At 40.1% G+C, this 26812-nt stretch overlaps 1 protein-coding gene across 1 annotated transcript; it reads left to right on the forward strand.

Moving 5' to 3' along the window:
• Positions 1 to 1397: 1397 nt before the first annotated feature.
• Positions 1398 to 23839, forward strand: aldh1a2 (aldehyde dehydrogenase 1 family, member A2). The gene is made up of 13 exons (XM_010737612.3): positions 1398 to 1654; positions 9454 to 9558; positions 10055 to 10195; positions 10631 to 10760; positions 12376 to 12437; positions 13167 to 13295; positions 15598 to 15711; positions 19296 to 19398; positions 20042 to 20226; positions 20392 to 20556; positions 20975 to 21132; positions 22622 to 22696; positions 22937 to 23839. Exons 1-13 carry the CDS (start codon positions 1538 to 1540, stop codon positions 23007 to 23009), a joined length of 1557 nt encoding a protein of 518 aa, XP_010735914.1. The 5' UTR covers positions 1398 to 1537; the 3' UTR covers positions 23010 to 23839.
• Positions 23840 to 26812: the final 2973 nt, after the last annotated feature.

The raw sequence follows: 26812 nt of genomic DNA on the forward strand, positions 1-26812 counted from the left end.
TGAGTGTGACTCTGAAACGTCCGAGGCTCACTTCATCCAACAGAGGGAGCTCCATGAATACATTTGAACTGCGGGGATAAAGTTTGTCACCCCGTCTCCCCTCGCTCGGTATGTCTTATCTTCCGTTCACTGTGCTTTGTGAAAAGGTGAGGGCGACAGGCTGAGGATGGGATGTTTTCAATGCATTAATCAATGTCACGTCCCCTTTGATGTGAAACAGACACTTTGAGAGTGTCGCCCATGCTGTGAAAAAAGGCTGATGTGCTGATGGAGAAACAGCATCCTCCGGGGATTTGCAAATTAAGGGCCCTACATCTGTCTCCACACTCCTTTGTCCTGTCAAGAGGCTCAGGTTATGAAATCTAAAATTTAAGGGACCATCCATAGACAAAGAGCTTGTATTCAAACTTATTGCACTGACCACATGCCTTTACATTCCTGACTGTCTAGATCAAACTTCTGATTTCACCGTTTAACTCTTACCTGAGTTTCCCCTATGAATGCGTGAGGAAACGCAGTTGTTGCGGGTGTGTTAATACATGCGTGGATTTGCTTCAATCCCTTTAGTTTTTGGAGACAGGCTCGCTCACAGGCTAATTGGAGGATGTTTATTGGGAGTTTTAAAAAGGAGGCGCTGGAAGGAATTATCACCTGCAGGACAAATCTCTGCCAACAACACCCCAGCAAGTAGCAGCAATCCCTCTAGTTCACATTAACATAACATCTTAGACCATGGGGAGGTTGTGTTAGGCAAATAAAGAGTGCAGGGTGATATTGAGCACCAGGAAAGTAGTTTGACACCTTTATGTCACTTAGGAAATGGTTAATGATGGTGTTAAAGAATGTGAGTTTGTGTTTTCAGGGACGAGTAAATATTCCTTTGTGGAGAATTTGATTCCAAGGTTAAGAATTAACTTCAAATCTTTTGCTAACACGGATGGAAAGTGTTTAAAATGAATTTAAAAAGTGAAATTTGAACATATATTACTGCATCTACAACCGATAAAGGTTTTGTGAAACTATCAGAAGAAAAGGAAATATAGGTTTCATGGGACTATTATGCTTCAATATGTTTGTCTTCTTTATAAACCCTTTTGTAAATTAACTTAACTTGCTCAGGCCTGCCTAATCAGCCTAGATAAAAGCAGGCCCGAAGTATACACGCGATAAACATAAACTATGGCACCATGTTTTAATAATTTCAAAGTTTTATGAGTGTGTAAAACTATGAATTGGCTACTGTGGGAAACCGTGGGCTGTTGGTGAGTAAATGCAGTAGAGACTGAGTGTATCTGGAGTGTGAGGTGGGTGGGGTGGATGTGTTTCTCCTCCTTAACACGCATGGCTGAGGTCGTTTATGTAAATGCGTGAATTTAATTTTCAAAAGGACAGCCCTTTTCTTTGCCCAATGAAAATGAACCGCGGCTGACACCTGGCTATAAACCCAGGAAGGAACCCAAAGTCCTAATCAGAAATCTGTTGAAAAAACCCAGCAGAGGCGCAGCGCAGCAGGCAGACGAGTGGAGAGACGGCCGCGATGACTTCCAGTAAGATCGAGATCCCCGGAGAGGTGAAGAGCGACCCCGCTGCTCTCATGGCATCCCTCCAGCTGATGCCCTCACCGGTGCCCAACCCGGAGATCAAGTACACCAAGGTTTGTTTCTCTCCGCACGCCGAGCGACTAACTTTACGCGTAAAGACGCAGCTCGTCCATGTCTGATCTGATCGTGTCTCTTTTAACCAAAACTTTTCCTTCAACTAAACTAAGTGTGTGTGTGTGTGTGTGTGTTAGTGTGATTGTGTGTGTGCGTGTATGTGTGTATGTGTGTGAGCAGCTGAGGCTTTCAGTATCAGACCGTGAAGCTCACTTAGGACTGGAGCTGACAACCACTTTATAACTCTAGTTCAGACCCGATAAGCTGGCGATAACACGTTTTAAAGTCCCGATGACTTTTTTTCTTCTACGTCCACGTGCTCAGAGTAGCTCGGCATTAAATGATCATTAAGCCCAGAGTAAGAGCATTTACACTAAAGAAGTAAATCAGACACATCTTATTAATAATCCTACTGTTTTTTTTTCACGTTTTCTTGGCTTTCACGTTGTCTTCTTTCTCTCCATTCACTTGATAAAAAAAGTGAATACAGTCTTTGAATTGAAAGACTTTGCATATAATTTGTGTCTATTAGAATCCATATGCTACAAAATAATCAGTTTCAGGAGGCACAATAACTGTGTGTCATAGTTTGAGCTTGTTTTGAGAACAGATGTAAGTTTAGGTTGAGTCAGTTATTTACTATTATTAACTTTTATTATATTTTTACGTTTAATCCACATTGCACTTGAAGTTCAGTCTCAGTCTAGACACAGGCCAGCATCCTTTCAGGTCACTAACCTTTTAAAAAAAAAAGTATTTTCAGTCAGAGTTTAATGCCTAATGAAGGTATTTAACAAAAGCAATTAAAGGGATCATATTATTAATATTGCAAAATTGGAATCTGTCTTATAATGTTTCACTTTGGTCGTGTTTTTGTGGTCATCAGTGAGCTGTAAAGTTCTTCATTTAATTAATGTTAAATTGCTCACAAAAATTTTAGGAATCAGTGACAAAGGCTGAGTTTGTGTATAAACAGAACAGCCCAAATTCTTTCTGCCTGGTCAGTCTTTCAGTCTTTCAGTGACATCGGTAATCACAGCAGTTTACACCACACACAGGTTGTAAGAACTGGCAGTAATTTAAATCATTATTCTGTGATAGCAGGTTGGTTTAGTGAATACACACACTTCAGTGTTAAAATGCACTTTGACAAAGAACAAATGTGTTATCAGAGCAGTTTTTTTTTTTTTTTGGATCACCCTGCAGTGTGTGGGTGGGAGAAAGGGGTTGCAGAACTAGCTGGAGAAAGGCGCTTGAGTCAAACAAAGAACTTTATTTAAGTCATGAAACAAATCGTGTTGTAGATACTACTAAAAAAAATCTGCTTTCATAGGGATTTGAATTAAAACATCTGGTGAGGATACTGTATGAAGTCCTGTATTCTGTAGTTAAGTGCTACAACATTGTGTCACCATAACAGATAAATATCAGAAAACATACTATTGCATAATTATTGCAGATTTTCCAGTTACACACATGTTCAAAATAGTTCTCATATGAAATGTTGATAACATCTCTGTTCTGTCTTGATTGTATTTATATAAATATATAAATATGCGCACAGTGGAACAAAGGACTTTTCCTCTGTGATTCTTGTAATGTCTCATCATCAGTGTTAGCAGCCAAGATGTAGCCCGCTGCAGTTTCTACTGGACAAAACTGGGTTTTTTTAGCTGCAGAAATGTTTTTATGATTGGGAGATAAAAGGCCAGATCTCCTAGAGGACAGATTCACGATAGCGTGCTGTAAGTTCAGTCTGTGCTGCTCCGTGTTAACACAAACCTCTATGTTTTAAGTGCAAAGGGCACGCTGCTGCTGCTGCACTGTAAAGAAGACGGTACATGTTGTGCAGACTCTGTTGCGGTGTAAGCTTTCCATTCCCCTCTCGGTGCAGAGTGTTAGTTAAAGGGGTGGACAGGACGGTGTACAGGAGGAAATTTAGGGAACGACTTGGTGAATTAACCCCCAGGAATTTGGATCATCCAGTCCCTGTTGGTTTGGTGGACATAGGGGGCAGAAGGGCCCTGATTTATGGGAACCCCTGGCGTGGTCTCTCCTCACACCCTGTTCCTGTTCTCCACCCCACTGACTGCAAGGGAAACAACCAACACTGTTCACAGGCCTATAGGGCGTCTGGATGGAGCTGCACAGATTTTCTTCAGTTTTTACACAGATATATTAAACTTTCCTGCAATATAAAAGCAATATTACTCTTTTTATAACTTACATAAACATTGAAAAGTCACTGTGACTATTATTTATTTCACAATGCACAGATTACATCTGGGTGTCCCTGGGAACAGAGATATGACGGCTAAAGTATCATGACTGAACAGGTTAACTTCTATAGCGCATGTGATAAAAAAGGGTTATTGCTATCAAGGTTTGCCCCTTGTCCTCTTCACCGAGTCATGAACCATTCACCATCTACGACACGCTGATTGTATCAGTAAAGCTATCTTGCTTCTTGTCTTCATCTGATTGGACTTCTGTTACTAGTGTATTATTATTTCCATAAACAGAACTGGTAGTTTTCACACACCCCTTTCTCTTGTAACTAGAAGCATGAGGACGAAAGCTGTCTCTTGGTGGTTCTATCCCCTACCCCCACATTTCTATCACTAAAAGGCTCCAACAGCTGGGTTACAAGACAAAAACAGTTTAAAGGTTGATAGTATCACGAAGGAACCCATAAATAAGAGTGCCATGATAACTATTTATTGACATTTCCAAGGAAGGCTCTTAGTTTATGAATAATTAAGACAAACGGGGAAACTTTTCCTGTTCTTTTTGGTGGGTGATACTTTTGGCCTTTGTGGTTTTTCACACCGTTCAGCATAACGAGTTGTTAAACCAGACACTTAGTGGGACAAATTTTACAGGAATGGAAATAACTTTGCTGCTTTTGCTTTGAAGGAACAGTCTGTAAAATGTTTTTATTGCGTGTGGTAAAAATGCAAGTGAAAGGTCAGCATGCTGTTTTTGCCCTTTATTTTGTAATGATAGTTTTAAAAGTACACAAAAAACATTGCAATTTAGCAGACTTATGAGAATCTATACGCAGAAAAATCTATGTGGTTTGTAGCTCTAGTTGTCGCGCTGCGAGTATGAAGAACTAACAGGGAAGAGGTTGAAGGATCCGATTCAGTGGCCTTATTCATCGCCTGAGTTAAATATCTCTTAATCTAATCAACAGTTATAAATTTTCTTTGTTGCTTTGCTCATGGTGGCATTAGTGCACGTTCACCATAAGAACCTGTGGAGAACCTGTCTGCTGAAGACCTGTGTATTTGTAAAGCAGTCTATGCATAGACATCCACTCAGTTTGGATGAATAAGAGGCTCCATCAATCTGTCACTGATTGAGATAGCACAGATGGAGGCTTGGGGCTCCCCAATGCTAGGTGCTGTCCACCGGGGTGTAAATTATGACCCTGTCTCACTGTGTGGGTTAGTGGCCCTGCCTCGCCAGAGCCTGACCTGCAGTTCTGGAGTTTTTCACTTCAAAACCACCATCTTACTGCGATCAAGATCAAACAGAGCCAAAGTTAGAGGATACTGTGCAGCTAAATGATTTATCACAACGAGCACAGCAAGAACTCTCTCCCCCTCTTCTTTGCCTTTGCTTACACAATCTCCCTGTTCGCACACACATGGCCACATACTCTCTAAAACACATCTCTTTGATTGTGACAGGGTAAGTGTGCACTGCCATTAATATGTCCATTGGTGTGAAATGCCTACTTGTGCAGCGAGTGTAAATTATCATCTTAGCAGGCACGTCAACATCATGTCCCCTGTCTCTTAATCACTGTTTAAAGAAGAGCAGTGACAGCGAGGTTACCCTGTTAACTTCCCATACCTTCGGTCTGCAGCCCTTTTGACAAGGAACGTGTAAATCCTTACGGTGTCATTATGACCAACACTGGGCTTCATAAATCTGTGGGAATAGACTCTTTTTCCAGTGAGAACAGGACACAGCAGAGACGCAAGTGCCTTTTCTAGATGTTTATTTGTCTGTGGAAGCGTCACATTTCTTAAAAAATTACTTCCTCTTTGTCCGGTGATCCCATGAGTAAAACTACTGTTCTTTAAACATTTCCTTGACCTGAGATTTAAGGAATGGTTAAGTACACAGGAAACCCATCAAACTTCAGATGTTCAAAGGAAGCAAATGTCAGTAGTGAGAGGTCAATTTAATAGTTGATTCATGAAAATCAAACTAGCCTTTGTCTTTGTCTCACTACAATCTTTCATCATTTCATCAAGATTGTAGATTGTCTAACATATTTGATGTAGAGAATAATATTAAGTTTGAAAGCTGATGATGATGATGTGTGCTCTAGTCAGATATTTGAAAATGGAGGCAAAGTTTTAGGATTCATGTGTGCCAACTGGATGAATTACTGACCTAAGTAATACTAACAGTAACAGTTTTATTCAGCTTTACAAAAAACAGCTCTCTCTCTTTTGGGGCTTTTAAAGATATTAAGAAATTAACATCATATAAGCCTGAAAAAAGCTTAATTTAAACTGTCTGGTGACAAGCGCAGTCAACTGCGGCTTCTGACTACTGGAAGAAGTGCTTTAAATTAGTGAAAAAGTGAATAAGAAGTTGTTTGTAATTACAACCTTATGTCAAATTAGTGTTTCTCACACAACTTATGAGTCAGTATGAACAACTTGAACCACTTGCCCACACACACAGACCAGACAAAGACGTTTGCCAGTCAGTGACAGCAAGGTCGCCCTCGCCAAACCCAGGAGCGCAGGGTGGCATTGTCTGTGGGTGTGTGAATGAATAACATGAAGGCTCCATGGTGTCAGACATGTGGAGAGGAGTAGGAGAAAAAACACCAGCTGGTCTCCACTTTCACATGCTCTCCACTCACTTGTAACAGCGGCAATTATAAGACTTTTGAAACGCATCCAAAACCAGAGAGGAAATAGAGGTCCTGTGATAGGGGAGGATATGAAACTTCCTGCGCAGACGAGTGCTGCAGGTGCCCGGGTAGGATTCGTCTGGCTGTGGAATCTTGGCGTGTTGTGCATAAACACACACATATACATAAGCCCCCCCACACACACACCAAACACACCTGCCCCCCCCTTAAAAAACAACAACAAAAAAAAAACAAGACAGGAACTGAGTAGCATTACAAGTTCCTTCAGCCGTGAGCATCTGATCTGTGAGAAAAAGCAAAGAGCCAAACAGATGTTTTGTTGGCTGCAGAAAATATTTTGGCATTTCTTCCTTCCCATTACAGTTTGTTCACTAAAAAAAATGAATTATCACAAAAAAAATCTTGTGACTGTGAAAAAAATGAAATACATCAACATTATCGTGTTACGCCTGGTGCAGTGTGCAAATCTTATTTGAAATGGATGAAGATGATTAGGACACCTTCATCGAATGTTACATTAAAATGACCAAATCAGTAAACAGACACCATCTTCAAGCTGATTTGTTTAGTCTCATCCTTTCATTATCCCCATGACCAGCCTCTCCCTCCCTCTCTGGATGATGTGATTGACAGCTTTTGCAGAAAAGCATGGGAGTTGCTAAATGTTTTGCAGCTGCCCTGTGGCCCATGCACACACAAGTCTTGACCTATATGCTTACAGCTTAGCTCTAATCCACATCAGGCATCCTCGTTATGCGTCAGGCATCACATATCACAGCTTTGTGTGTGTGTGTGTGTGTGTGGCAGTTTTAAACTTTTTTTAATTAATGCATCCATATAAAATGTTTATTTTGAATATGTTGTCATCGTCTCTGGAGCCTTTGTAGTTAACTCTAAATACTCATTGATTTTTATAAACATGAAACTATCATGTGAAGTGATAGCAACGACCCCGCAGGGAATGGGAAAGAAAACACGATTCGTCATTTGAAAATGTGCACTTTTTTTTTTTTATTCATTCATTCTTGTGTTCTTTGCCCCTCGTCCAAATGATCCCAAAAGCAATTTTAAGAAACCTTGAGAGTTGATTTACGACTCGGTCCTGTCATCTTAATCAAGTCTCTCAATGGAACGAGACAAAAGTCCAACACCAGTCCGAGCCCAGAGAGAGGGTCGAGCCAAGCGGCGGCTGACAGTTGTCCTTTTCTGGCCGTGATTTAGGTGGCGGCCCGCTCCACTGTTCTCCTGCTTCATCCGTTCTCCTTTAGCAGCGTCTTGTGAGAGGGGTTACGCCATGCATAAAGCTACCCATGGTCTGCATTCTTGCTCGGACTGTTGAGGCTGTCAGGGGGCTCCTCTTGATTTAGGGCGCCCCACTTCAGTGGCCCCCTATAAATTTAAAAACTAATTCAGTGCTCTACAGGACTTTCTGTTTTTGTAGCTGGCCCTCTGCTCCTTATCGTTACTGACAATTTTATGAAGTGCTCTTAATGAGCGTCAGATTAAAGGTGGCCCCTGAGAAGACTGGGGAGAAAGAGAGGGAGAGAAGCCATCCCGGCCTGCTCTATCTCCGTGTGTGCGTAAAGGTGTGTGGGGGATGGTGTGGGGGTACAAAGGAACCGGCCTGTAACGTATGGTTCTTGTGGGGTGGTACACGCAGATACTGAACACCTTAAACGTCTGCATGTGAGTTATTCATAAGCAGTGTCCACGTTATGAGCCGGCGAGCCGTGGGAATGAAGAGGGGGAGGAGGAGGGAGGCAAAGGGATGTGTTTGCTCCAACAGTTTTTAGACTCCCTGGCATTTTATACCAACCCCAAAGTAAACACGGCTAACAGTTTACAGCCAATTAAAAAGTACTTAAAGCTCAGCGTTTATGGAGGTAAACATGTTGGAGAGTTTAGAGAGGCTCGGGCCAGTGGGATACTTGAACCCTGCTCTCAGGTTTGCGCCCGGTGCATCTGAACTCCTCTAAAGTAGAAGCACGGTAAGAGCATATGTATACACAGAGGTAGATTTGTGCCAGCAGATGTTCTCATTGCACTCTATCTATCAGGCAGACTGACAGCCATTAAAAACAGTGTGTGAGTAGTCTGCCTAATGGATCGAAACATGTCAGCGAGGAAGGAGCGCGTTTTTTTTCCCCAACTTGGGGAAAGAAATATTTGCAATTTCAAATCACACCTCGCATTTTGCTCCACTTTTAATCAGCTTATGAAAGCTTTGCTTGTATTTCACTGACATCATTTTCATCTTTGTGACTCTGTAAACATTTATTTTTCTTGTTCGGTCTTAATAGATGTTGAATATGTCCTGTTCCCAGGCGGTTGTTTAACGGAAGACTCGCTTTAACGCGTCACAGAAACCAAGCGCGGCACGTGTTTTATGATCTCGTAAACGAGCAGTGATGTTGTGAAACGTGTGTCTGTGTGCTTGGGGGTGGGTGGGGGTCTGGTGTCTGATAGGGATTTATCTGCCCCCCTCCCCCCTCCCTTTGTCTGGATGGTGGAGCACTCCCCAGAGAGCAATGCTGGACAGGCAGGAATCTCTGTCCAGATTTCCAGAGATTCTCCCATATCCCTTACACAAGAGTCTGCAAGAGCTACATGAGAGCTGTTAGTCTTTCACAGCCTCCACTACAAGCATGTCACTGTAGCCAACATGTTGTAATGAAATGATTGCTTAACATAACATAAATATTTAACAGAATAAAAAAAAGGTAGTTATTAACTCCCACTCAAACTCAGCACAGCTGCTTTGTAGTCGGTTAGACTTTTAATAATCCATCTCTGTGCATTAAATTCATGCAAAGAAACTACATGCGTGACTTTACATTCATGGCACATCATTGCATCTGTTTGCTAAAGCATTAAACCTTCATTTTCATCCTGCAGATTTTCATCAACAATGAGTGGCAGGACTCTGTTAGTGGGAAGGTCTTTCCTACATACAACCCGACTACTGGAGAGCAGATCTGTGAGGTCCAGGAAGCAGAGAAGGTAAATAATCTACAACACAGCATGTTGTCTTTTGAACTGAAAACATCTTACTCCATATAGTTTCACTGGTGGAAGAATAATTTATGTAGTTTATAAGTACGACAATCACTATCAAATCAGTCATCATGCATTAATATGTAAGCAGTACTTTAATCAAAATCTTAGTCTGAAAAGTAAATTGTAACTGTAGCTGTTAAATAAATGTAGCTGTGTAAAAAGGGCTTCCCTATGAAATGTAAGAGAGCATAAAGTGTAAATGTACTTTTTTTTCCACCACTCAGTAGCTTTATGCAGTTTCAGTTTTTCTTCTTCAGCCTATACATGTGTAAACTATATATAACTATGTGAAGCTGTTCTATCCTTTCTTTATTTCAGCAACATAGAGTTAAAATTGCAGACATGGAAAGACAGATTTCATCAGTTTGAAGGAGTGCATAAATACACCCGTGTACTGGATCAGGATAGATGACTAGTGTGTGTCCCTCTTGTCTCAAAGGCTGACGTTGATAAAGCGGTGCAGGCGGCTCGTCTCGCCTTCTCTTTGGGTTCCGTATGGCGAAGGATGGACGCATCAGAGAGGGGTCGCCTGTTGTCCAAACTGGCTGACCTGGTGGAGAGAGACATGGTCTATCTAGCAGTAAGTTAACCAAATACTGTCATTTCTCACGATCAGTTAGTGCCATAATGTGTATATGTATAATAACAAAGTAAAATATCTAAACAAATTTTTTTCTTATCCACTTGATTATTACCCTATTATGTAACTGCATTGAAACTGCAGTATGACCACTACTCCTTTGACTTATTTATTTCATTTCAAAATATATTGGTATAAACTATATTTTGTTTTATTTGCTTCATGTCTCCTGCAAACCACTCTGAATTGCCTTTGTGTTTAAGTAGTACAAACAAACTAGAGAACAATAATTGTTACTTAGGGTCTGTATTTGTAGTTTAGTGTTATCTTAGTGGCACATTTCAACCAGTGTTAATGCTGGAACAGTATGGAATTATGTAAAGATCACAAGGTTACATCACATATTTCTCAAACGTCTCCCCTGTCTCTCTTCAGACTATTGAGTCACTGAACAGTGGGAAGCCTTTTCTGCCCACCCTGTTTGTGGACCTCCAAGGAACCATAAAGACACTGAGATACTTTGCTGGGTATGCAGACAAGATCCACGGCACTTCCATGCCAATGGGTAAGATCTCTTGTTTTAGTGAAATGGACAAAAGGCAGATGTGTTGGAAGATTGTAGGTAAACGAAAGGATTAGGAGGATGATAGTGGATAATGTTAAGCAAAGAACCATGCTTGTGACATCTTAAAGGGTATCAAACTCGACTGAAAAAGTACTGAAAAATCGGAGCACCAAAAGTTTGTTTCTTGGTCAGATTATGTTGATGAGATTATTTAAATCATAGTTTTGTTCATTCATTGTATTTTGAGCTGAAAGATGCTAAAATGCTCAGCATTTTACACTGTTTGATCGATTGTTATGATGGAAATATTGATGTTTTAAGATGTTCAGTGTATTTAGCTGAATGAATAAAAGCTTTTGTAGTAGAAGCAGGTTTATACTCAGCAAACTAAGGTATCAAATTGGCGATCAATCCAACATTTGTTGTCCTGAGAAGGCTACCGGTGTCGCCCCTGGAAGGCAATTGAATTTGGGGGTGAAAGAGGAGAAAGTTGGCTGTCTGTTTCAACAGGAAGCACAAAAAACGAAACCGAATAAGAGAAAGGACATGGGAAACCTTCTGATACCACTGTATTGTCCCTCTCAAAGCTTCTCTTGTACACTGCTGCCAAACCAACCATGGTGAGCACTTTCCCAGGACTTTGGTTTAGGCATTATTGCTCTAGTGGAATTTCAGAGAAAATAAACAAGGGTATTCCTGTAGCCTCTATGATGCAAGGCTGTCCATAATTGTGTTTGTTCACCTGTCAGGATGAGGCGCAGTACAACATTATGCTCAGCTTCTTGTGTTAGATTTGTATCATAGACAGTGAAATGAATGAGGAGTGTCATTGTGTGGAGCACCATTGGCTGCACAGTTTGGTATAGTTTACATGGCTTGTTCCAAAGTGAAACACAAGTCATTTACAGGCGTCATACTTTCAAACAAACCTCGCAGACACTCGAGTTCTTCCTGAAAATCTCATGTCTAATAGTTTCATTCTGCAAACAATAACAGTTTTGAAAGATCAACTTTGAGAAAAGGAAGGAAATGAGCATATGGAAATCTTTGCAGTAGTTGTCGTTCTTTCACTGTATTCCACTGAAAATGATCATCTGGCTTGTCATCTACCATTGATCATTCCAGTCCAAATGAAACATTAAGCAATGTTTCATCAGCTGACAACTTTTGTAACAAATTTATACACACGTTTCTCAATATCAATTGTTTTTCGGAGAATGAACAAGCATGGCACACCCTCAGTAAGTACCTCCTTTTACTTAAGTAATGCAAGAAGAATGAGCAAACCTTTCCAGCATAACACCCATCTCTATGACCTAAAACAGTCACACACATGCCTGTGCTGTAGGAGGCTCCAAACGAAATGTAATCTCTCACCAGGGTAAAGTAACCAGGAATGTTGCGTGTGGATTCATTTACAAATTAACATGTTGAGTCAACAACACCGGGGGTATCAGGTGGTGACATTTTTCATGTGTTTGAGGCATGTTTCAAGTTTTAAACGACTAAAGCTAGATGTGACAAACCCTGTTTTCCCTTTGTGTGTGTGTGTGTGTGTGTGTGTGTGTGTGTGTGTGTGTGTGTGTATGTGTGCTGCATGTGTGTTCCTCCACAGATGGAGAGTATCTGACATTTACCAGATATGAGCCCATTGGAGTTTGTGGACAAATTCTCCCCGTGAGTATTCCCCTTTCTACAAGTGACATGTATGATGGATACAAATGGACATAAAAACCCAGATAAGAGTGAGCTGGCTGACTTTAAAAGAGATGTCGGTGGTTGTTAGTCTGGCCTGTTGGCTGAATTACATTCTGCATTTTCCAGTAATTCTCTGACTGTCACTGTTTATTCGGCTAAATCCTGCTGGTAAGCCCCAAAAATAACGGTGCCAGTGATCTTGAGTAATAGAGAACGAGAAGTGAGAGAGGCAGAAGAGTGAGCTGGGGGTGTAACATAGTGAGTTTGAGGAAAGGAGACTGGTGAGAAAGGAGGAAAAGATCAAGGAAAAAGAGACACTGTTGATTGTGCAAGAGTGCAGAAAGCGTGTGGTTCTGCGTTGAGCCCCATGGGCTCCTGTGTAAAGCAGAAATAACACAGGCCTGTGTGTTGTACAGTGATATGGGTTTATTGCACATGTGTTGCAATTTCCCGGCTTTCTCAGAATACTGTGGGAAGAGAAAATACTGTACAAGTGCCGAGAACATTTTCTCACTTGACTATGTTTAGACAGAGTGAAAATGAGAGTAAGTGACTTAAGAGCGATGAGTTATTGAGCTTGACTTGTGACCACCCAGTGTGTCAGTCAGATGCATGATGATGTCTTTTTCCGGCATGTGTGTGTGTACGTGTCTGTGTGTGTGTGTCTGTGTGTGTGTGTGTGTGCGTGTGTGTGTGTGTCACGCACAGTGGAACTTCCCTCTGATGATGGCAGCATGGAAGCTCGGTCCAGCCCTCGCAAGTGGAAACACTGTTGTCCTCAAACCAGCTGAACAGACACCGCTCACCTGCCTCTACATAGCAGCTCTCGCCAAGGAGGTAAACGACAGAATCACTTTGCCAACCACAATGTGTTCACAAGTCCAAAGTTAACACTCCAGTAACTGAATCAGGACTTCACTTATAGGTAATAGTTAGCCAAGAACACAGTGTTCTATGACTTTGGCAAACATTTTGATAGTCTAAATAAACACACAGTGACAAAAAGCAGATGTTTATAAAAGTGTCACTTGTCTATCTGGTGCATCTTTTCAGAGTCTGTAATTAATCTGAAATGTAATTCCTGATTTCCATTCTTAAATTAACATCAGCCAATAAATCTGCTTACAATTTTAGGATCAGTTCACCTAAATCAGAGTGAATTTCAACATAATGTATCACAACTCTCTAGTCGTGTGTAGCCACTAAAAAAAGGGTTGAGATTTAAATCTCTGACAAATTTGCTGCTTCCCCAAAACAATGGACATTAATAGTAGTTCCTCTTTAAATGCCACATTAAAAGTAAACAGCAACACGATGAAGCAATGCTCTGGTTGCCCAAGATAACTCACACACACTCTGTGAACAGTTTTCACAGGGACTGCAGGGAGGTAAAAACACGTCTTCAACGTGCACTGACAGAATCACCATTGTCACTGATACAGTAGCTTCTAGTAGTAGAGCTCCTCACTGGTGACTGAGAGGACCATTACTTCATTGTTAAAAGTTTATTAAAATCAAAAGCAATGTAAATCATAATCATTATGTTCTTACTGTTACATATAGTTTGAGTTTTATAGTGGGTGAGGTCATGTTTATTGCAGTTCATTAAAAATCCAGTGATTGTACGCCTAATGAAGGCTCTTCAGCGGAGCGCAGCCATTCACATGCAGTGGTTACCATTAAAATCACAGGCTTAAACTAACAATAATATGATACAGAACAGTTAAATAGCTTAGAAAGCACACTGGTGGAAGTGGTACAGTGTGGATTAACTCAATAAAGAATTTAATTCAGAAGTCGACAGAGACAAAATAAAACTTTCCAAAACTGCCATGGTCAGTTTTTCCACTGCTCCAACAACCACCAACTCTCATCTGGTTAAAATAATTCCTTAATTCATTGAGTTAGATGTGAAAAATATTCTGGTTCTACACACTGTCGCGGCCTCTCAGATGGTCGGGCATCATCCCTCTCGCTCCTCTAGATTTTGCTCTACTTGCTATTTTTTGCTCCTCGCTGAGTCTCTTACTCTTTCCTCCAAGGCAGACTAATAAAATATTAAAATAAAATGATGACCTGCCGTAAAAACGAACAACAGTCGATGAACTTGCCAATCACTGAAACTGTAACATGTACTTGTCATAACCAAATAATAATAGTAACAATATTACTGAAATCCTATTCTCTAACACATTATATTACTTAATAACAGCTAAAAGCAATATATTACTTTAAGTTACTTTTTGAAAATGTCACCCTGACCCTGCTGATGATATCTCCTACTTGGTGGAAAAAAACAACAACATGCCAACAAACTGTTAACATAAGGGTCCAAATCCAATATTAAATGGATTCAGCTCATTTTATTGGAGCTACAGAGTGTTTGTTTGTATCTGGTTTTGCTTGGTAATGAAGCGCTACAACTATAAGTAATACAACAAAAGTAGCTAAGGGTTAGCACAAGGGCATAAACATTTTGGAATAATAAAAAGTTCCCAAGTTGGAATAAGAGTTGGTGTTTTTCCTGTTCTTCTTATTCTGCAGACTTTACATAATTGTAGCATTAACTCTGTAACAGCACTAGTGTAATATCAAACCAAACTTACCAGTTTAAATCAGACTGAAGGTCCTAGTGAATCTGAGGACAGTCAGAATTACTAAACGTAGCAACAGTATTAGCAGTGATGTGTTTATGTGATGAACACAGAACAAAACATAACAGAGCGTCATATACAGTGGAGCAAACATAAACTACAATACTAATTAGTATTAATTAAATTATGAAATAAATTCAAATCCAAAGTGTGGTATCTGTGTAGCAGTTGTGTACAATAGGGGTAAACACGTGAGTTAGTCAAACAGGATAGGAACAATGCAGCATCACATGTCCATGTAGAGAAACCTAATCATGCTGTACAAATCTCAGTGTCCACATCCTCCCTGTCTTCCCCCTGCCCTCTCTGGCCTCGCCTCTTTTTGGAGACTATCTGTCTGTTGCCTTCTTCTTTTTGATGTTCTCTCCATTCTCTGCTGGTAGGGAGGTTGGGTTGGGTCCGGATTCCCCTACACCGCCTGTGGTTTTGCTTGGCTCTGCTGTCATCTCCGCTAAAGCTTGTTTCCTCTCATATTGTTTTGACAGGCCGGGTTTCCACCGGGAGTCATCAATATTTTGCCAGGATTCGGGCCAACGGCAGGAGCTGCAATTGCTTCGCACATGGGCATAGACAAAGTGGCTTTCACAGGATCAACTGAGGTACTTTTCTCTAATAAAGTGACTCGGATCAACAGCTGCCTACTGCTCACTTTTGTCACCAACATGTGCAGAGCATAAGAGCGGGCTGAGTAATCTGGGGACATTGTGTGCTTGTATTGAAGTCCAAATGACAAACAACTTACTTAAGTGGCATGCCCTGTCATTACTACTCATGACAGGGGGCCTTTGATTTTATTTCGCACACATGGACATATTTGCACTGTCAAGAGTATACAAACACGTCGCCAAGAGCACTTCCTCTCTTCTGTTTTCCTTCCACTATCTCTGCTCTATTAACGTACCACCGCGGTGCCTTTCATTGAACTTACTATCAGGACACACACAGGATAAACCCTTGTAGCTTTGCAGAACAGGGGAGCAGTTAATGGAAAGCTAAATCGTCAACGACATACCATGTTAGGTGTTAGTGCTCAGAGGTGTTGTGGTCTGAACTCATTCCTCAGGCCAGAGGGAACAGCCAGAGTGACAGCAGATTCCTTTTCTGCAGATCATTTATAAACATCTGTTATTTCTAACTGCAAACTAAACCCTCTGGTAAAACCATTTAGAGCAATCCTAATGTAGAATTTATGTTATGATGGGTCCAGCCTGTATTTCACATGCATCTTTGGTACATGAGCCGTGTTTATGTAATGTTGGATTAGACTTGTGGTTTCTGGAGATGTGTGTTTTGACTCTGGTGGTGTGTTGGAGAAGCAGTGTATATCTGTTGTGAGCAACCGATCAGCCCACACAGGTATAGACATAGTAGATTACAGATAAGGATCCAAACTGACACTGTAATCAAAGTGTAATCAGCGTGATGAGAGATAAATGCCAACTTCACATAATTTATCAGACTAAGAGAGCAGCATTGTTTTATACTACTGTTTTCTTTGTAATATCTCCATCAGCTGAGTGCGTCAGATATCATTTAAAGTAGAAAATAATAATTAAGTAATTCATAATTAAGTGCACAGTTTTGATTTTTAGTGGCATGTTGACTACTATTAGATGGATTGCCATTAATTTAGTACAGACATTCATCTTTCATATGTTATGAATTAACTATAATACATTTGATGGTCTAAATGGAATTTCCACCAGCTTCAGCTGTAGTTTTAGCTAGAGTTAGCATCCTAAGCTTAGATGATGAACATGGTATAAACATTAAATTGGCTAAACATCAGGAGCATGGCTATGTCTAAGTACGTCCTCACAGAGTCACTATCATGGCTGTTGACTCTTAGTTATATTCTTATCTCACTTAAAGGTCAGTGTGTAAGATTGACAGAATATGGCAGAAGTGGTATGTAATATGTAGAACTATGTTTTCATTAGTGTGTAATCACCTGTGTAATCGTTAAATCATTGTGTTCTTACCTTAGATTGAGCCTTTTATATCTACATACGCTGAAGGTCCTTTGCGGTGACTTTTGGTTTATATAAAGTATTCTCTTCTATAGTATAGAAATATTGACTTAGGAAGAAAAAGAAATTGTACAAAACCTGAAATATTTACAAATATTTACCCAGTGTATGTATGACTGGCTTGTCATTCATTATGATTTTCCAGCACGGTATAACATAAAACATACATTTTCCTATTGTCATCACACACACACACACACACACGCACACACCCAATCAGTGTGTGCACGCGAGCTTGCATAAATGCACCTTCTAACACAAACATCTTCTTTGTTTTATCATCTCCTCTTGATTGAACATTTCCTTTGTGAGTGGCCCAGTTTTTTTTAACTGGTTTTCCTGTTGTTTCATGTGATCTGGAGTCAATTACTGAGCGAATGAGCCAGTGCTGTAAGAGACTGCTGATGCCCAGACAGTGAGTCACCGCACTGTAGTAGCAAGGGTGGGGGGATACTGGCGACCACAGCATCGTCTCACAGGGTGGAAGGTGGTGGTGTAGCTACAGGTGGATTGAAGTACCACAGCTCATCCTCATACTGACTCACATGTGGCTGTGACTCCACATGGAGGAGTATTGCAGCCCAGCATGAGTCCTTTATCCCTGAATAAACACACGCTAACCTCCCCTTAGTCAGCCTCTTTGTGTTTCTGATCAAAGACAGACAAAACACATCAGAAACAAGAAGGCAAGCCAAGTAATGTGTTGTTTTTATACAGCTCCAGTACCAGCCATAGCACAGGGGTTGATTCTCTTCTATTCTATTGTTTTCTATTACATCTGAGTATATTAAAGTCACGCAGACAAAAAATTTCCATGTTGGAGGTACGGTTTTGTCGGTTGGCCTCTGAGAGCTTATCTTCCCGCCATATCCCATCACTTCTCTTGGAAAATAAAACAGACTGTACGAGTAACAGGAAGATTAATACTTGTTTAGGCTGAAATGTTGTGAGGGAGGCTTGTGGGCTATGTCCGGCTTGTTATCTAAAGTTAATCCAAAATGTCACAATGTGGAAAAAAATATCCGTTAAAGCAGCTAATTCATTCTCCTGTTGAGACTCAACATCTTTGACCACCAGAGAAAATATCTTCAGGAAAAAGGACACATGTATTTGTTTTCAAGAGTTAGATGAGAAGATTGATGCCACTCTCACATGTGGCACTTAATTTTAAGGTTAGCAGCTGGTTATCTTAGCATTAAGACTGTAGACACAGGTAACGTGTTATAATCCAAACAAATTGTGGTTTCATGGGGGATTGTGTGTGATCAGCGACTTTTACTCTCGACAGGAAAGAACATTTTCTGCTACAAATGATTTATACTTTACGTCAAAGTTTACGTAAGTTTGCAAACGTGTGTAAATGTGTTGTGTCTAATCTTCCAACCATTTTCAAATCTATTGATTATTATTATCTAGTAATTATTAATAATCACAGTGAAGCTCACACCTGAATCAATCTTGTTTACGTATCATTATGTTGACACTGTGAGGAAATACTTTTTGATCTGCGTTCAAACTGCTGATGTTCACGGTGATTGAGTGAATCTAAAACTTCATAGCATGTGTTTGAAAGTGGTCAGCAAAATGAGGCTAGGAGGAGTTCAAACTTGCGAAAACACTGGTATGTTCACTTGAGATGAGTCACATATGTGATTTCCTGTAGTGATCTTATCAAGCAATGCTGTTCTTAAGAATTTTATTTATTAGTTTTAATTTTGGTATATAATATCAACACCCCCGATAAGGAGTACAAAAGAAATAGGGATGATGGGAAAGCAAATCCCTAGTCATCTTCCATATTTACACACCAGACCCATTTCATACCAAACCCCCTCCCTCTCCCCCAGTTAGTCAGATCACAGGACACCACCCACACACCTTGTGGTTGCTTCTTCCTGTCCTTCTTTAGACATCAGATGCCGTTACCATCTGAAACATCATTTTATTTTCCTGTTGCTGTTTCCAAAATCCTGTAATAGATATTCATTCTGTGTGTTTGCAGAACTCATGTTTCAGCTGGTGTACCAGTGTGTTCCCTGTTTGGAGCTAGCTAACCAACCTCTTTAAGCTATTTAATGGCTCCAGCTGATTTACTGATCTGGCCATGGGCCTGCATCTCTGTGACTAAACCATAGATCTGTTTCCTTTGCTAGGTCGGCAAGCTGATCCAAGAAGCAGCTGGGAAGAGTAACCTAAAGAGAGTGACGCTGGAGCTGGGAGGAAAGAACCCCAACATCATCTTTGCAGATGCTGATTGTAAGTTTTTTAAGTAACGTTTTATTCGGTTCTCCATTTACCTGTCACCCACTCTAGGTGGTCCGCCACTATCATTGTTTTGTTTAGTTCACATTCTCAGGACCTTCAGTGTGTGGATAAACACACATGGACTGAGAATCTTAAAATGCCCAAAAGCTTTGTAGTGCTATGTAAACCCGTGGATGGATGGGTTTCATATAAATTCTAAGTGGCTCACCAAACTGGGGGTGCCGAGGCTTTCAAATGCTTTCAGCAGCCGTGAGAGGGGCTCCCTAAGGCCTGTAAATCAGGAGAATGGACCCTGACTCAGTCGGGTGCTTCAGCCGAGACCCATAAATCACGGGGGTCCGTTAACCCTTCGTGCGCAACAGCAGGGTCCTGTCTCTCAGGTGTCAGGTATCAGATTTGCACAGGATAGCTCCAATAAAATATTGGGGCAATTTTTGTAACAGTATACTACACACATTACTTTTTTTTTTTTAAACAAATGTTTCTTTTTGATTATTTCTTTAACATCAAATTTGTTATTCATTAATTAGATTAGATTAATTGATTACAATGATTCCCATTGGTTAAGTAGTATTTTTAATGAACAACAAGTTTTATCTAGCTATTAATCAACTAAAATCCCTTTTTTTCCAAGTGGACCTTGCTGTAGAACAGGCCCACCAGGGTGTGTTTTTCAACGCCGGCCAGTGCTGCACGGCAGGCTCTCGCATCTATGTGGAGGAGCCCATATATGATGAGTTTGTTCGGAGGAGCGTGGAGAGAGCCAAGAGGAGGATAGTCGGCAGCCCCTTTGATCCCACTACTGAGCAGGGTCCACAGGTGAGGTCAACACATCTATAGCAGCTTTGTGAAATTTCAGTTTTCTTTTTTTATCACTTGCTGTATCTTTTCTTTAAGTTTCAAAATATTTGTTCCTCTTTTATCTTTTTTAATTGTCTTCTTTGTTCTGAGCTCTCAAACAAAGTCTGTCCTCCTCCCCCACAGATCAGCCGGGAGCAGCAGAATCGTGTGTTGGAGTTCGTCCAGAGTGGCATCAGTGAAGGAGCCAAGCTGGAGTGTGGAGGCAAAGCTCTGGGCTTGAAAGGGTTCTTCATTGAGCCCACTGTTTTCTCTAATGTGAGGGATGACATGCGCATCGCCAGAGAGGAGGTACAAAGGGATTTTGATCTAAAACATGTATACGTGTGTGAAAAGCAGTGGTGGACGAAGAAGCATTCAAGTAAAACTAGTCATACCATAATATAAAATTCAATTCATTGTTGTGAATGAAAACCTGTCTTTAACTACTAATTTGTAGTACTTTATAGTAGAGTTTAATCTATAAAAATGTGTTATAATATACCATTTATTTTGTGATCTTGTGTTTTGTATCTAAAATCTTGTATTTAAAGTGGTCAAATAACTGTAAAGCAGTACATTAGCTATCTCTGAAATGTAGATATAAAGTGGCATGAAATTGAATACCTAGTTAAAAGACAAGTGTTTCAAAATGGTAATTTTATCTTAATGTGTCCAAATGCATGAGAAGGTTTCTGTAACCAATCTGTATATTTTTACCCGTTTGCAGATTTTTGGCCCAGTGCAGCAGATCATGAAGTTCAAAACTATTGAGGAAGTGATAGAAAGAGCCAACAACTCCGATTATGGTTTGGTTGCGGCCGTATTCACCAATGACATCAACAAAGCCATGACCATATCCACAGCCATGCAGGCTGGCACTGTCTGGTAAGTTTATTCTGCTGTGTTTCTTTAGCTGCAATCAGTAATATTTTTCATGTGGGAAGTATCACCATTTCAGACTCTGGCATCAGGAAACTGTAAACTGGCGACGTGCCACTTCACTATCATTACACAAGCCTCAAAGAAATGTTTTCCTTCCTTTTTTTCACGTCTTTCCCCCTCAGCTCACATTCAGGATATAAAAATATCAAAAGTAACATGCCAGTGCAAGACAACAACGCAAAACGCAGATTGTAAACGTAAATCGACACCCTAATTTTAAAATTTGTATAAATGAAATGGTCATAAAATGTTACTTCTTGAGTTCACCTATAATTGTTTTGTTTCTTTTCTAATCACCTGCAGATGGTTATAAGTAGGGGTGGAAGTATAGCTAACATACAGCATCTGCCAAGAATTTTTCACCACTTGTCATACTTGACTGCAATCCTCTGCAAGCTGAGGAAACATTTTTCTACGTTGTCCTTCATCCTTGATGCTTCCCAATCATCATCCCACTTCTTTTCTTCTGCTGAAGATTTTGTTTGGTGCAAACCTCTTTTCTTACCATCTTTTGTTCCTCGACAAATCCTGCCTTTTCTAAACAATATTCCCTCACCGCTGATACCGACTACAAAGTGTTGTCTATTGATTCAGGTGACATCCCGAGAAATTCATTTAATGTTTAGACTCATCATTAGATGTCTTTGTTGACCTATAGTGTATAGCCTCACCAAATGTTCCACATGGCACATCACACAACTCTTCACTATGCTTTATTCAGCAAACATTTTCAACCATTTAGCCATAACCAGATGACCACCGATGCGATGTATACAGAACATTGTATGTTGTATGTTGTACACAGAACATTGTATGTGTACAACAACATTACCATAGCATTTTTTAAAAATCTTTTATGTTGTTGAACAATTTCTTTAACCCATCAGTGGGTTAAAAAGTTTAATTTTAATTCAGAGCAACATCTCTTAATATCTGCTCTCCTCCCTGAACTGAACACAAATAGCTACATTTGCTCAGTTTGTATCTTCTGTCTCTCAATGTTAAGGGTTACTGTAAGGGAATGAGTTCACATAACACTGAATCCTCCCTCCTCCTACTCAGGATCTTCTCAGTCAGGGTTTTTGTCCCATTTTCTTGGACTGAAAACTCTTTGTCTTCAGGCTGTATCTTTCCCCAACTCCCCAAATCCCAGAGTTTTCCCTCTTGTCTTTGACCTCAGCTTCAAACTTTGTATCCATTGACCCTTTCCTTAGTAACTTCACAAATACACAACCTAACAACTGTTAGCTGTGTTTGCTAAATAATAATGCGATTGTGTTGTTAAATCCAGTGTGTTTCAAAAATATCACTGATGATGACAATATGCTTTTACATCCGTCTTCCAACAGTCTTAAAAATTAGGCACCATTTTTAATAGCAAACCACATGAGTCAAACACACAAGAGTGATCAATGTTTTGTGTATTTCCCAGGATAAACTGCTTCAACGCTCTGAGCACACAATGTCCATTTGGAGGATATAAAATGTCTGGCAATGGACGTGAATTGTGAGTATAACTTGGTCACCTGCCCACTGAATATTACTAATACTGACTCTGTGTTTTGAAAACCTGCTTTCCAAAATTGCTTAACATCACATAAATCTTTATTTAAGAGGATATTGCATTATTTCTGCATCACAAGCCTTCAGCAGTGTATACGCTGTATTTCAAAGCTGCTGTCAGCATGATAGTTTAAAGTTTAAAAAACGAGCAGCATTGTTACTGTTTCCTGTTGTCTGTTTTCAGGGGAGAAAATGGCTTGAAGGAGTACACAGAAGTGAAGACCATCACGATGAAGATGGTCACCAAGAACTCTTAAGGCAGCCACACTTTTTCGGGAGGAGGTAGCGTCTTCCTCATCACTGGCACAGCCTCTTGTCAGTCCGTCCACGGTGGCAAACCACATTACCGATCAAAACAAGTTATCTCCACGGTAACTACAGGCTGTGACTACTCGCTGCCCTCCCAGTTCCTCCATCAACTCCGCATTGCTCATCACGGACAGTCAGCCAATCCCTGTCCAGCTGTCTCCACCCGCCTTGAGTTTGTGGACTGTCTCTAGTCTAACTGACAACCACTGAACTACCCCCATAATGTATACCTCCTCCACTAACTACACTAAAGCACTCACAGAGACGATGGGGGAGGCTGTTCTGACTGCAAACCCCAATAACAAAACCCCCTCCCAGCCGCTACACCCTGATCCTCACCACCCCCAGATGCTGGATGCTCAGAGACTCAGTCGCCGCACTTGCAATCAGCCCTTTACTAGCAACTTGTCATGTGTTGGGAGGCAGTTTTTCTTTGTACTGTGCGGTATGATCGTCAAAAAACCTCATGTGTCATTGTCTTGGTAGAATTTATGCAAGCATATCAGCTCATTCAAGACCACTGATGTTGTCAGCCTCAGATATGAATGGATGAAATGCTAATTCAGAATTAAAACTGATTTCTAATTGTCTTTGTTTATATTTTAGCTTGTATGACTTAACACTGTATGTCAACCTTTGACTGATGTAAACGTGAAGATTTTAACCTCTTAAAAGCATTTTACTCTCACCTGCTAAAAGAGGAGTAGATGTATTTTAAACATTATGTAACTGATTCATTGATGTCCATCTATGTTTATGTTTATACAATCATATGCTATGAAATTATAAAATGACCATAGTTTTTTTCAGTAAAAACTTTTTTACTGGATGTGTGTGCACTGTTCATTATTAGAGCCTCAGTTTGCTCAATTTACAGAGTTTGTTATGTCTTCATTAGTGTATAATAATCTAACAAGAACTGTTATGTTTTTGTTACTTTAAAATGAGCCTTTTATTAATATAGATGCAGTGTGTCCTCTTCCTTGGTGTCCACCATGTTGCACCGCCATGTTTGTATAGAACAGACGACCCAAACTCTGGCTCCAGATGTGGCACTTCACGTGTTTTCGTAGCCACCAGTGTTTTTCTTCTCTCGCTTGGAAAAGGACGGCGAGTGTAAAGTGCTGAAATCCACAATTTCACCACTAGATGCCACTAAGTCTTACACACTGGTCCTTTAATTGAAATATTTATGCACGTACTAAAGTAGTATTAAAATACAAAAATTCTCTTGGGCTCTTATCCAATGCTCAAGATTTAAAAAGTGTTTCTTAATTCTGTCGGCTCCACCTACTGGACAGGTAGACTCATGACAGGAGGTGATGTGGCTTTTGTAGGGAAGACATTTTGACACATAAGAGTAGGAAAAACACGGGTGTAAAAAAAACAAAAAGATGAATTGGGGTTGAATTCCATTTAGCTGCTCTTGTTTCAGGGTCCTGAAATTATTATTATTATATTATTATTATTGTTAGAATAATTATTATTATGTTTATAATAACCTGTGAGTTTGTATGAAAAACGGGTACTTAAACAGAGAGCTTGAGACAGCAAAAAAAATATTAAGGACAATATTGAGGTAATCCATGTTGAATAAATTCAAAGCTAAATATGCAGAGAATAAGATACTAAAACATGAGACATGACTATTTACTGAATGTCATTTGGTTGGTTCTCCAGTGTGTACGTCTTACTTCAGACAGTAGGAAAGTCATCAGATTGACTGACATGTTGTGGAGGATCATGATCAGCAGGATAAAGAGGATGGGATGAGCACCTTCTGAAGTCAGAAGATGCTTCATAAACAACTTCTAACATTTACATGTATGACCTGAAGCCCAGTTAGTTAACTGCACTGGTGTCAAAATATAAACTTTGTTAGAGTCAACATGCTGTAAAATGAAAGGTTGGGAGATATAAATGTATAATAATGAACAGAGTGGGTAACATGAACATTAATTAATAATAAAAATATATAACACTGTTTGAAAGACTAAACTAATCACCGACTGTCAACCTTACAGGTCTTTTTCACAGCAGATATTCTGACTTGTTGTAAAATCACAGATGCTATTTAATAACATTACATTACAGTCCATTATTGTGAGTGTGACAGTGAATCAGCATGTAAAAGAGCAGGACCCTAAAACTGAAGCAGTTTAGTATCAGTTATTTAAGTCTGAAATATGTTGATTTTGAAATATAAAAGATATAAGCATGGGTCATGCTGTTGAAATTGATCTATGAAGGCAACATACAAATTGCTAGGGACAGTTAATGACACCAGTTTAAAGTCAAATAAATCACTTATCACTTTTCTTCAATACGTTGTATAACAAGATCATTCAGGACATCAGTACTGACTTGGGATTGTCCACATCATTTTATTCTTTTGCATTTTGATTTATTCCTGTACAAATAACGCACACAGTTAGATTCATTCAGTGCTAGCTTTGATATATTGAAAGAGAGAGGTGAGGACATGTGCCTATTGAGAAGAGCTAAAACAACAGAAATATGAGTCTGGTCGGCATTCAGATGAACAGATGTAAAGACACTGCGCTGCAGCCTTCCTTTGGCAATCAGCTTTTGAATTATAAGGGTACATTTTCCCACAATTCCCTTCCCAGTTGGTATCTGCAGCCTTTCCAAAGAGAAAATGAAAAAGTGATCCTCTTATTGCAGCACTCTGTTAACACAACGGGGAATGTCAGTGCAGACTATGGACTCACACTCTCAAGTTAAAAGTGCAGCCACAAACCTTTATGTGTCTTTGAGCGAGAGAAGCAGTAAAGTAAATCTGCACTTCATGTCTCATTTTTACTGTGCTACCAAGAATGTTTTATACACAATAAAAGTCCACAATGAAATTGCAGATATGCTTTTTCCCCTCTTAATTCAAATACTGTATATGTACTTTAGGTATCCCTTGCTGCTTTCACTTGTTTAACTTCTTAATCTACTGTATGTCTGACGTAACAGCTTCCCTAAATCTGTCCACAACTTATTTATATAGACACTGAAACATCACACATTAGAAATGATTTAAAACACTGGAATAGCATGTAAAAGACACATTTAAGGATAGGTTATTAGAACATAATAGTGAGACTTTTTGTTCAGTCCAGAGTGGAGGAAAAAAACTTTGTCTGGAAAAACACTTTGAGAAAAAATGATCCAGTCAGGTCCACATCTCCTTGGTGAGAACCCTTTAGAAAGCCTTATTTTCTTAGTGTGTACAAGCATAACCCCACAGTTAAGGACATCAGCCTGGAAACAGACCACACACTGACAGGGACATTCACCCTTTGTCCAGATGGACCCTTATCCTTCAAAAGCCATGTTTATAGCTTCAGTTAATATTCCAGCAAGATAGTGCTGCTTTTCCTATCATCTGCCCTTTCATAATATTTTCTCACATAAGTTAACTGACCGAATATGGATGTCTCATCCATCCGGTTGATCATGTGTGATGTTGTCTGGTCCTCCTTATTTGTCACTAAATGGGCATTTGCTGTCGTTGTGTGTGTGTGTGCGCGTATGTGTGTGTGCGTGTGTGTGTGTGCGTGTGTGTGTGTGTGTGTGTGTGTGTGTGTGTGTGTGTGTGTGGCGCCTGCAGGAGAAGTCTGATTCTTCTCACTGAAAAATGTTGTGCAAGCGTCTCTTTACATGCTTCTCATTCCAGTGTAGTGTGAGTCAGGACTTGGTGAGTGAACAGATCTGCAGAGCGGAGACTCCTCCACACAGTGAT

The sequence above is a fragment of the Larimichthys crocea genome, chromosome VIII (genome assembly GCF_000972845.2).
Source record: "Larimichthys crocea isolate SSNF chromosome VIII, L_crocea_2.0, whole genome shotgun sequence".
NCBI lineage: Eukaryota > Metazoa > Chordata > Actinopteri > Sciaenidae > Larimichthys > Larimichthys crocea.

Excerpts from the sequence above, each read along its gene's own strand:
- aldh1a2 (XM_010737612.3), top strand. The coding sequence starts at position 1,538 with ATGACTTCCAGTAAGATCGAGATCCCCGGAGAGGTGAAGAGCGACCCC. Across the intron at positions 20,557-20,974 it reads TGCGCATCGCCAGAGAGGAG|ATTTTTGGCCCAGTGCAGCA; the intron begins GTACAAAGGGAT and ends ACCCGTTTGCAG. Across the intron at positions 21,133-22,621 it reads ATGCAGGCTGGCACTGTCTG|GATAAACTGCTTCAACGCTC; the intron begins GTAAGTTTATTC and ends TGTATTTCCCAG.